This window comes from Pyrus communis, chromosome 13 (genome assembly GCF_041283825.1).
Source record: "Pyrus communis isolate YQ-2024b chromosome 13, ASM4128382v1, whole genome shotgun sequence".
In the NCBI taxonomy this organism is placed as follows: domain Eukaryota; kingdom Viridiplantae; phylum Streptophyta; class Magnoliopsida; order Rosales; family Rosaceae; genus Pyrus; species Pyrus communis.
Window position 1 is genome coordinate 7,055,528 of NC_142577.1, and position 12,762 is coordinate 7,068,289.

Here is a 12,762-nt window from a genome sequence, read left to right on the forward strand (position 1 = left end):
AACCAACTAGATGCGCTGCCCGACGTGAAAGTCGACCCAATTGTTGGCCTATTAAAGAAAGAAGGCGACGAAGAAGAGGAGCCACCAGCGGAGAAAGTCGAAGAGAAGCCGAAGCTAGACCAAGCAACAACATCCATGGGATCTCTCTCTATCCAGCAGCTACAGGAGATGATCGCAAGCACTATCAAGACACAGTACGAAGGAAGCTCGCATGACTCCGTACTGTACTCAAAGCCTTACGCCAAGAAGATTGATGCTTTGAAGATGCCAAGGGGTTATCAGCCCCCAAAATTCATGCAGTTCGATGGAAAAGGCAACCCGAAGCAACATGTCGCCCATTTCATTGAAACTTGCAACAATGCTGGGACAGAGGGAGACTACCTCGTCAAACAGTTCGTGCGTTCGCTGAAAAGTAACGCTTTTGACTGGTACACTGACCTCGAACCTGAGTCTATCAACAGTTGGGACCAGCTAGAAAGGAATTCCTCAACCGTTTCTACAGCACTCGTCGTACTGTAAGCATGCTAGAGTTGACCAGTACGAAACAGTGGAGAGATGAACCTGTCGTCAACTACATAAATAGATGGCGCTCCTTAAGTCTGGATTGCAAAGATCGGCTTTCTGAAACCTCTGCCATTGAGATGTGCGTTCAAGGCATGCACTGGGGGTTACATTACATCCTCAAAGGCATAAAACCAAGAACGTTCGAAGAGCTAGCAACTCGTTCCCACGACATGGAGCTGAGTATCACTAATCACGGGAAAAAGGAGCCGATTACTAACTTCAATAAGGATAAAGTATTCGCCCCAAATGTAGACAAGACCGGGAAGAAGCCCGCTAAGGAAGCTTTCACCGTCAACACTACCCCCATCAAAACCTCCTCAGCGCCCATCAAGACCTCCTCAGCGCCCATCAAGATCTCCTCCAAGAAGAAAGCGAAGGAGATAAAGACAAGTGAGCCTCCTCGCACCCAAGACAGATACAAGAGCACCTTGAGAGAGTTGGAACAGAAAACGTACCCGTTTCCTGACTCTGACATGGCTGCCATGTTAGATGACTTGCTGGAAAAAAAGGTGATTGAGCTACCCGAATGCAAGCGTCCTGAAGAAATGAATCGCACAAACGATCCTAGGTACTGCAAGTACCATCGTATTGTGAGCCATCCTGTTGGCAAGTGCTTCGTTCTTAAAGAACTCATCATGAAGCTAGCACAACAAGGGCAAATTGAGCTCGATCTTGAGGAAACGGCCGCAACGCATACCACTACAATTGCGTTTGGATCGTTTAATCCTGTGCCTCTCCAAACGACACCTGACCGTTCCCGTGAATGCTCAAGTGGCACGGCACCCCCTACACAACCATCACTGGAAAGAAGCGACCAAGATGCACATGCTGATAATGAAGAAGGATGGATATTGGTAACCTACAAAAAGACAAGGAAACCAAGACCACGAGTCATACAGCCAAATGTGGAACAAAGAAGAAATCACCACGGCCGCAACAATGCGAAGTCTAAAAGAAACATAAAGCATAATAAAACAACATATGCTAGGGAACCTATGGAGCAGGAGCCACGCATTCCCGTTTCCTTGCGAGAGTACTTCCCGAATGACTTTTTGCAACAGTGCACTACCATGGCCTGTCACATGGTTGAAATAGAAATAGAAGAGCCCTCAAAAGGCAAAGCTATCGCCACTGAGGTAGAAAAGACCCTCACACCTAAAGAAGGTCTGCCAACACACTTTAGCATCGAGGAAGCGCTACCATTGCCAAAAAGGATACGAAGAGCACTAGCAGCAGTCCTGGCAGGTCCCGACGACCACGAAGTGCGAGAAAGTAACGACGAAGGCTTGAAGCTTCAGCCACATGAATGTGCCACATGTTGTGCCACCCATGACACAATTAACTTCACTGACGAAGACCTACTGCTGGGATCAAAGCCTCACAACCGTCCTCTCTTCGTCTCAGGGTACGTAAGGGAATACAAAGTCAACCGCATGCTTGTGGATGGTGGGTCGGCCATAAACATCATGCCAAAATCAACAATGACCATAATCGGCATCAAGGTGAATGAACTATCCCTGAGCCGTCTGCTGATCCAGGGTTTTAACCAAGGAGGACAAAGGGCGATGGGCATGATCCGAGTAGAGATGACCATTGGTGAGCTCAAATCAAGCACGATATTCCACGTGATTGATGCAAGAACTTCCTACAGCTTGCTCTTAGGAAGACCGTGGATCCACGCAAATGGGGTAGTGCCATCCACCCTTCACCAATGCCTAAAATTTTACCGAGAAGGAGTGAAGGTGATCCAAGGTGATACCAAGCCATTCACCGAAGCCGAATCACACTTTGCAGACGCCAAGTTCTACATGGATGAAGACGTGGTACCCGAAGCCCTTCCGGAAGATATCAAATCCACGGGCAAAGCAGCACCTAAAAAGCAGGAGTGGCAAGTCATGCCTAAAAAGCAAAAAGAGCAGACTGTGCCATCTTCAAGCAAATACGATGACGAGTTTGCTAAACCTGCAACAACTAAAGGGAGTAGGATGCCGTCAGAGGGACTGAACGCACCCATATTCCGATATATCCCGATGTCAAGAAGAAAGAATGGTGAATCTCCATTCGAAACTGGAACAAGAAAAGCCGACACACAGTGGCGCGCGGATAATGTGAAGTTGCTCAAGACAAATGCAGTTTTGCCTTTGACACAGCTAGGGGATGCTAAGGTCGCAAGACTACCACAAGGCTTCATAAAAGCTCTACCAAAGAAGGTGGAATCAAGCTTTCTTCCAACCAAAAGGACCGAGGAAGGTTTCGACCCTAACGCCTACAAACTCATGTCAAAGGCCGGGTACGACTTCACTTCTTCTGTGGTGGCTGGAAAGAAGGTTTCAAACACCATCAATGATGAAGAACGTAACCTTACCAAAACTCAAAAGAAGTTGAAGGAGCATGGTTACGGAGTTGACAACAACAAAGCCGGACTTGGTTTCACACCAAATGCACCTGTGATGATTTTGAACAAAGCGAAAAACACTAGCGCTCAACACATCAGCGTGAGCATTGAACAAGACCAAGAAGAGCCTAAACCCTCCCCTCGAACGTCGGTCTTCGATAGGATGAGCCATTCAAGCTCCAGAACTTCAGTGTTTAATCGCATTGGTGGTCAAGACCAAACCTCTGTCTTCAAGAGGATTAACGCGCCAACATCCCAAAACTCTGTTTTTGAACGGTTGTTAAAGCTTAAGAAACAAAGCAGCACAGTTATCTCTCCTCTGCGACGATCAGCTTCAGAAAAATTTGAAGATAATGAGAAGCCTTTTGGAAAGAGGAAGACAACACCAAAGGAAGAAAAGCTCGATGGGTTAGGAGAAAAAGATGACGTTCGAAGCTTGATTCCTTCAAGGATGAAGCGCCAAGCAATCTTAGAGGTCGACACAAAGGGACCACTGAAAGTGAGAAGGCGTACTATCATCCACACCAGACAATCCTTATGCCAACAAGCTCGAGAAGACAGCACTGAAGAGGAGATCCAAGATGTTTTCCACATCACGGTTCAAGAAGGTAAAGAAGACGAAATCCCCGAGGAAGATGTCACTGCTGCACCACCACAGCTCGAAGATGGGGGGCAAGCCACAGTCGATGATCTCAAGGAACTCAACTTAGGTACAAGTAAGGAACCAAAGCCTATCTTCATAAGTGCATTATTAAGTACAGATGAGATAGAGAAGTATTATCAGCTGTTGTTAGAATACAAAGACGTCTTTGCCTGGACCTACAAAGAAATGCCCGGCCTGGACCCTATCATCGCTGTTCATCATCTTGCGGTCAGGCCTGGAACACGACCGATAAAGCAAACTCAAAGACGCTATCGATCTGAGCTTATCCCACAAATCGAGGTCGAGATCGACAAACTAATGGAAGCAGGCTTTATTCGAGAAGTGCAATACCCCAAGTGGATCTCCAACATCGTCATTGTCCTTAAGAAATCAGGACAAATACTTGTTTGCGTAGACTTCCGGGACCTCAACGATGCTTGCCCAAAGGACGACTTCCCCTTGCCAATCATTGAAATCATGGTGGATGCAACCACTAGCCATGAGGCATTATCATTCATGGATGGCTCTTCTGGGTACAATCAAATTCGCATGGCCCTCGAAGACGAGGAGCTAACAGCCTTTCGTACTCCAAAAGGTATCTATTGCTACAAGGTGATGCCCTTTGGCCTAAAGAACGCTGGAGCTACGTATCAACGCGCAATGCAGAAAATCTTCAATGACATGCTACACAAGAACGTAGAATGTTACGTAGATGATGTGGTGGTTAAGACGAAGAAAAGATCAGACCACTTGAAGGATCTGCGAATAGTGTTCGAAAGGCTGCGAAAATACAACCTCAAGATGAACCCGTTAAAGTGTGCGTTTGGCGTCACCTCTGGAAAATTCCTCGGCTTCATCGTCAAGCACCGTGGTATTGAAGTAGACCAATCAAAGATCAAGGCCATTCAAAGCATGCCCGAGCCAAGAAACCTGCACGAGCTGAAAAGTCTACAAGGACGGCTAGCCTTCATTAGACGCTTTATTTCCAACCTCGCAGGGCGTTGTCAACCGTTCAGTCGCCTTATGAAGAAAGATGTCCCATTCGTATGGGACAAAGCGTGCCATAATGCTTTTGAAAGCATAAAGAAATATTTGTCAAGTCCACCTGTCTTGGGGGCACCTGTGCCCGGGAAACCACTCATATTGTATATTGCTGCTCAGGAAAATTCAATCGGAGCACTTTTGGCGCAAGAGAATGAATCCCAAAAAGAAGGAGCACTTTACTACCTCAGTCGGACTCTCACCGGCGCTGAGTTGAACTATTCCCCAATAGAAAAGATGTGCCTCGCTTTGGTGTTTGCCATTCAGAAACTCAGACATTACATGCATGCTTACACCATCCACTTGGTTGCTAAAGCCGACCCTGTCAAATACGTTATGTCTAAGCCAGTCTTGACGGGGCGACTCGCTAAATGGGCTTTACTTCTTAATCAATATGAGATCATCTACGTCTCAGCTAAAGCCGTCAAGGGACAAGCGCTAGCAGACTTCCTTGCCGATCATCCAATCCCGGCTGATTGGAAAATCTCAGACGACTTGCCTGACGAAGAGGTGTTCTACATCAATATTTTCCCGACATGGACGATGTTCTTCGATGGATCCTCACGAGCAGACGGAGCGGGGGCAGGAGTAGTATTCATGACGCCACAAAGGCAAATACTACCTTACTCCTTCCAACTGAATGAGCTATGCTCCAACAATGTTGCTGAGTACCAAGCATTGGTAATCGGGCTCCAAATGGCGATCAACAAGGAAGTCACAGCTCTTGAGGTGTATGGCGATTCCAAGCTCATAATCAATCAACTCTTAACTGAATATGAGGTGAGGAAAGATGATCTCGTCCCATACTTCCGGCTAGCGACCCAACTGCTACGAAAGTTCGAAGCTGTGACACTAGAACATGTGCCAAGAAAGGAAAATCAAATGGCAGACGCTCTCGCCAATCTAGCCTCGAGTATGACACTAGGAAAAAATGAAGTTGCAGACGTGCCAGTTTGCCAAAGGTGGGTGATTCCGCTCGTTAATGAAATGTCACTAGATGATACAAATGTCATCTCAGTACTTCCAGTTGATGCTGAAGAGTGGAGACAGCCGCTGATCGACTACTTAGAGCACGGAAAGCTTCCAGATGATCTTAGACACCGTTCCGAAATACGCCGACGAGCACCTCGCTTCCTTTACTACAAAGGAACACTTTACCGACGCTCTTTTGAAGGAGTACTCCTGAGATGCCTAGGTGAGGAAGAAGTTAATCAAGCCATGGAAGAAGCACATTCAGGTGTGTGTGGGGCACATCAGTCTGGACCAAAGCTACATTTCCGGCTTAAAAGAATGGGTTACTACTGGCCAAGTATGGTGAAGGACTGCCTGGAACACGCCAAAAGGTGCCAAGCCTGCCAATTCCACGCCAACTTCATACATCCACCGCCTGAACCATTACACCCTACAGTTGCTTCATGGCCGTTCGACGCATGGGGATTGGACGTTGTAGGACCAATTACGCCAAAGTCATCTGCAGGGGAAGCTTACATCCTAGCTGCAACAGATTACTTCTCCAAGTGGGCTGAAGCCATACCTTTAAGGGAAGTAAAAAAGGAAACTGTTGTTCGTTTCATCAAGGAGCATATCATCCACCGATATGGGGTGCCTCGCTACATTATCACTGACAACGGAAAGCAATTCTCCAACCGACTCGTGGACGAGCTTTGCGACAAATACAAGTTCAAGCAGCACAAGTCTTCCATGTATCATGCTCCGGCCAACGGTCTCGCAGAAGCATTCAACAAGACGCTGTGCAACCTCCTGAAAAAGGTAATCGGCCGAACAAAGAGAGACTGGCATGAAAGAATAAGTGAAGCACTTTGGGCATATAGGACTACACATAGGACTCCTACCCGAGCTACACCTTATTCTCTCGTATATGGCGTAGAAGCTGTTCTACTGCTCGAAAGTCAAATCCCCTCACTAAGGATGGCTATACAAGAAGGCTTGACTGATGAAGAAAATGCAAAGTTGCGCCTTCAAGAGTTGGAAGCGCTAGATGAGAGAAGGCTCGAAGCTCAACAACACTTGGAATGCTACCAAGCACGGTTATCCAAGGCATTCAACAAGAAAATCCGCCCAAGGTCTTTCCAAGCCGGAGATCTCGTGCTGGCATTGCGTAGGCCCATCATTACAACTCATAAGACAAAAAGCAAGTTCACATCAAAGTGGGATGGACCCTACGTGATACAAGAGATCTACACCAATGGCGCCTACTTAATCATGGCAGAAGACGAGTTGAAGATCGGCCCCATCAACGGCAGATTTTTGAAGCGCTACTACCCCTAAAGCAAACGCACCACGCTCCTGGCCCGCAAGAGCATAAACTGTGTACGGCAAAATCATCATCAAAACCATCACTCATTTGAACTACGTCATGACTTGATCCCTCCTCAACCAAGGGTACGTAGGCAACTTGAAACTTCAAAACTTCAAGTACAGTCACATCGAAATAAAGAATAAAGATTTCATTAAAGGTTTGATTAATGAAGGTCAATGTTATTGCAATTTCTTTGTACAAAAAAAAACAAAAAAAAAAAAAAAAAAAAAAAAAAAAAAAACAAAAAAAAAACAAAAAAAAAAACAAAAAACAAAAAAAAAAAAAAAAAAATATATATATATATTTATATAATATATATATTTCTATATTATATATGTTGAAGTGTCCACTTAAAAGCCGCATGGATGGAGCAAAACAATCTTAGCCAGATCCCAATTACCCAATGCTCCAATGACCCCCAAAATAAAATATTCAGAGAAAAGCTCGGATCTTTAACTGCAGTATTGCAATTCGACAGATCTAAAAAAAAAGCTCCAGCTTCCTCTCTCTCCCTCTCTCTCCTTAAACGTATCACTCCCTCTCTCTCTCTCTCAGTGACGTCGTTTCGAGATTGACAGCAAGCAAAGCAAACAACGAACTAGCCATGGACGTGATCTCCAGGAGCGCGACGACGTCGTCGAATCTGAATCCCAATGCTCCGATGTTCGTGCCGCTGGCGTATCGGACGGTGGAGGACTTCTCCGCCGAATGGTGGGCCCTGGTTCAGTCCTCCCCTTGGTTCCAAGACTACTGGCTCCAGGAGCGCTTCCAAGATCCCCAAAACGATGCCGCCTTTCCCGATATTCTCGATCCTGGCCTCCTCCCCGACATCGACGCCTTCTTCGACAACATCCACGTGCACCACTGCAAGCCCGCCGGCAACACCAACATCGCCTCCAGCCCCACCCACGTTGGCTGGCCCGGCAAATCAGACGGCGACGGCATCTCCCTCTTCGGCGCTCGCAAAATCTGGATCAACCACTGCTCCCTCTCGTTCTGCGCCGACGGACTGATCGACGCCATCATGGGGTCCACCGGAATCACGATTTCCAACAACTACTTCGCCCACCACGACGAGGTGATGCTATTGGGCCACGACGACAAGTACCTGCCGAACAGCGGGATGCAGGTGACGATTGCGTTTAACCACTTTGGTGTGGCGCTGGTGCGGCGTATGCCGCGGTGCAGACGGGAGTACATCCACGTGGTGAACAACGACTTCACGCGGTGGGAGATGTATGCCATCGGCGGTAGCGCTAACCCCACCATCAACAGCCAGGGGAACCGCTACACTGCTCCTCAGGACGAGAACGCCAAGGAGGTGACAAAGCGCGTGGGCACTGGACGAGGAGAAGAGCTCCACCGCCGGATTCGATGGCTTGAAGGTGGACCTGATCATCTGGGATTCTACAAAATCACAAACAACATGTGCACAGACAAGCTTCCCACTGTCGGGCTGGTTCTCTTCTTTATGGATCACATTTCCGAGACAATCGCTGCTTGCAGAGACTCTCACTTTTACCCAGAATCGTTAAAGAATGCCGCTAAAGAAATGGCTGAAAAGGTGAGAGGTTACAATAGCCAGGACCGCAACATAATCATATACATGACAGCGATTCTTGATCCTCGAATCAAAGGAGAGCTATTTCCTGAAAGCCTCAACTCGGATAATTTTCTTGACGAAGCAAGAACTCATTTCATCAGAAACTACTCGACCACGCATTTCCCATCTATAGCTGGTGGATACAGTGCTCAAGAAATGGAAGAGGGATGCAATGTCTCGTTTGCAGAGGAAATCGCACGAAAGAAACGAAGGGCAAACATGAGCAGCGCAACGGATAAGCTCACTCAATACCTGTCAGAGCCTCCAGCTCCACTAGCAACAGATGTTCTAGAGTGGTGGAAAGTCAATAGTATGCGACAGAGCAAGCGTGCGGAGAGGACGACGGACATGGTTAAAAAGGAAAGAGAAATGGCTGGTAGTGCTTGACGTAGTTCTCTATGCCGTTTACATGCTCAGCATCTTCGACATCTACTTCAAGTCCTTCCTTCATTGTCCAGCATGGATCCCGTCACCTTTCGCTTCTCAAGTCACCTTCTCCTCTCGCCAACAACAGCTGATCACCACCGGCGCCGTGAGACCTCCTGCGTTCACCACCCCGTGAATTTCCAATCAAATCCAAGAGCTCTGCTCCCCTTTTTCTGCAACAAAAGAACATGAAGTCAGTAAGAGAGGTTAAGAGAAAGTGACGGAACACGACAAGGCACTTATTCCTCTCCATCCATGCAGCTCCTCGCCTGCAAGACCCTCAGCTTCACTCTGGCCACCGTGGTCAAAATCGGCGAAGAACTTCAGTGACCGCTGTCAAACGACTAGCCGATCGTGAAGCTCGACGCTTTGCACTACTTCAAGCTCTGGCTGCTTCTGCACCTCTGCCATGGCTGTTGCCTTTGAATGTGATCAACAAAATCAAAGTTTGTCAACTCACACCCAAAGATCTCATCCGTCTGCTTGCCTCTGCTACTGCCTTTGAATGTGATTGACAAAATCAAAGTTTGTCAACTCACACCCAAAGATCTCCTCTGTCTTCTCTTGGACTCGGCCTGGGTTTTCACCCACGAACTCAGCCTTGCAGATGGCCATATAAAGAAAAAAAAAAAAAAAAAAAAAAAAAGTAGCAATGATGATGCTGGGAAGCATCTTTCAAAAGAATAATAAAAAAAATTAAAAAGAAAAAAAAAATATATATATATAATAAAAACAATGATGGTGCTTCTGGAACCATGTGCAAAAAAAAGAAAAAAATATATATATATATAATAAAAAGAAAGAAAGAAAAAAAAAACAATGATGGTGCTTCTGGCACCATCTGAAATATATATATAAATGAATGGTGGATCAGTGCCACCGAAAGCGAAGAAAAGTAAGAAAAAAAATAAAATAAATAAAATAAAATAAAAAGGAATGATGATGGACGGTGATGTATATGTTTTATCTGTATTTAGCACAATACACTGAGTAAAATAAAGCATGTCCATTAATCTCCGAGAAATTACAAGTGAGTACAACAAAAAAAAAAAAAAAAAAAAAAAAAAAAAAAAGATGGAGCTTTCACAAAGGTTGTTCACGTGAAGCCCCACTACTTGGCCAAACTCCAGGAGCGGGTGGCCAAACTCCAGGAGCGGGAGGCACCGAAGGTAGATCAGTCGAGGCCCCAATACTTGGTGGAACGCTAGATGACGCCGGAAAAATGTGCCTCTGGAAGAAAGACGCAAGCCTTTGACGGTCACTTTGAATGCGACCTTGAGATTCTTGCATCTCATCAAGCTTCCTCTTCATGCCCGACGAATAGTTATTTGCAAGCACATGCAAACTTCTATTCTCGTACTTAAGCTGTTTAATCTCCTGCTTAAGATCTTCCACCTCTGCCATCAATGATTCCACCTGACGGGACCGAGCAAGCAGGCGTTGGCCCATGTTGGACACAGAGCCCGCACACTGAACACTAAGAGCGAGGGACTCTTGAACGGCCAACTCATCGGACCGTCCTGACAACAGCCTACTATCTTTTGGAGTGAGGAGGTTCCTAGCTACTATTATAGCTGTTGTGGCGTCCTGCATCACGGAGTCTTCACCTGTAAGAGGACCGTTAGAAGATAAGAAAGAAGGGCGCCATACGTTACCTTGATGCGGCGCGCCCGTATCACTGCTGAGACTCAATTCTAAGCTAAGGTTCGATGGGTTAGCCATTTTTCAAAGGTGTTAAAAGAGATGGGTGGATGGAATTAAAATTCAAAAGGCCGGAGATGATTTTCAGGAATGAGCAACCTTCAAAGTGTGCATGTTAGAGGTGATCAATACCTCTATAAAAAGGAAGAGGCGCTTGCTCAGAAATCGAAGAGGCGTTGCTCAGAAATCAAAGAGACGTTGGTTCAGAAATCGAAGGGCCGCTTATTCAAAAGTGAAGAGACATCGCTCTGCAAATCTCAAAAGCTGGATTTTCCGGCGTAAGTTAGGCGACGCTTTCTCGGCTTTTCAGAAAACGCGTTCCACTTTGTCAAAAGATCTCCGACAAAGTTGAAAACACGTGGAGGTTGGCGACGCTTTCTCGGCTTTTCAGAGCACGGGTGCCACTTTGTCAAAAGATCACGTGGAAGTCATCATCGCAGCTACACATCTTTAGCCGACAAGCGCAAAGTTCGGCGACGCTTTCTCTGCTTTTCAGAAAACGCGTGCAGCTTTGTCAAAAGAGGCGCCCGTTCAGAAATCGAAGAGGAGTCGTTCAGAAATCGAAGAGGCGTCGTTCAGAAATCAAAGAGGCGTATTCAAAGATCGAAGAGTCGTCACTATTTCAAAAAGCCGGATTTGCGGGATCAAAACGTTTGTCGACAAGGGTAAAAGAACAGTACCACCACTTGCTATTGGGAAATCCCTATATATGTCGACCTTCATCTTTTATGGCAAGGCATACCTGCAAACAAAAAAAAAAAAAAAAAAAAAAAAAAAATGCCCAACTCTTCCTCACCTCCGAGAGTACACTCCCAACAAAACATCTCAAAATGCTCAGTTTTCTTCCTCTCCGGGAATACCCTTGCAAACAAATGACACCAAGGCAAAAGTATCTCATATCATCAAGGGCGAAAGCAAAGGTATCTCATATCATGCTTTTTCCCTGTCTTTTCCTTTACCCTTGCTCTTACCTGCAGGACAAGGGGAAATAGAGTTATCAGTCGGAACCTGAAATCAAACTTCCGACCTGGAACTGATTGCCTGGAACCTTTGCCTGGTTGCTTACCTTGCATTGCTCTCGAGTACTCATCGTCGCTGAGAAGTAATGTTTTGAAGCACCATTTAAATGCAAAGGTTGCATTCAACTCCTGCATCAGGAACAAATACTACAAGAGAAGATGCCAAACCTGCATAAGGAAATACCACTTCTGCAAAGGGAGCAAGTAAGGCAAGTGAAAATGATACATCAAAGCATGTGGAGACAAGCACAACAAATATATATGCTGATTCATTCGCTGCTTTTTCAAAAGCAAAGGTATCTCATATCATGCTTTCTCCATGTCCTTTCCTTTGTCCTTGTTCTTACTCGCATAGCAAAGTGAAAAGAGCAATCAGCCGGCACTTGGAGTCAGTCTTCCGATCTACCCTCTTCAATACGAATTGGAAAGATTGAACAAAGAAACAGGTCATCACTTCCACCTCGTGCTTGCCTGCCATGTGTCTGAATCCTGCTACCTAGTTCAAGAGTAGCACAAAAGAATCCTCCAGCCCAGTTCAAGATCAAGCCTCGATGGCCCTTGAAGAAATCACAAGTCCGATTCAAAATCAAGTGTTCACCACCCTTGAATCAAATTCAACTCCAGATCAAAGGAGTAAGTTCAGACCTTCGGAGGAGATCAAAAGAATCCTCCAGCTCAGTTCAAGAGTAAGCCTGCGGAAAATCAACGATTGGAGGAAACCAGAAAATCTTCCAGTCGAACTCAAGATCAAGCCTCGATGGCCCTTGAAGAAATTTCCAGCCCAATTCAAGATCAAGCATCGACGGCCCTTGGGTTGACATCTACATTAAGGGACTTCAAAACGCATCTTTTACACGTGACAAGCACATGTCTACGACACGCCTTGAAGTGGGGGCATTTGTAGACATCAAAATTTCGGTGAAATGAATGTTGACCAATAATTAAAATTTCAACGTTCACGTGTCACATAAATTTTACATGTAGCGTGTGATTCAACGAAAAATCGAAATAAATTGGAAAAGTCATCAAATATGACACGTGTCAATACCT

General features: G+C 45.9%; 1 protein-coding gene across 1 annotated transcript; it reads left to right on the forward strand.

Moving 5' to 3' along the window:
- Nucleotides 1-563: 563 nt before the first annotated feature.
- LOC148691679 (uncharacterized) lies at nt 564-7,447 on the forward strand. Its single transcript, XM_088683386.1, has 2 exons — nt 564-4,747; nt 7,426-7,447. The coding sequence occupies exons 1-2, from the start codon at nt 642-644 to the stop codon at nt 7,445-7,447; spliced, it is 4,128 nt and encodes a 1,375-aa protein (XP_088539512.1). The 5' UTR covers nt 564-641.
- The last annotated feature ends 5,315 nt before the right edge of the window (nt 7,448-12,762 follow it).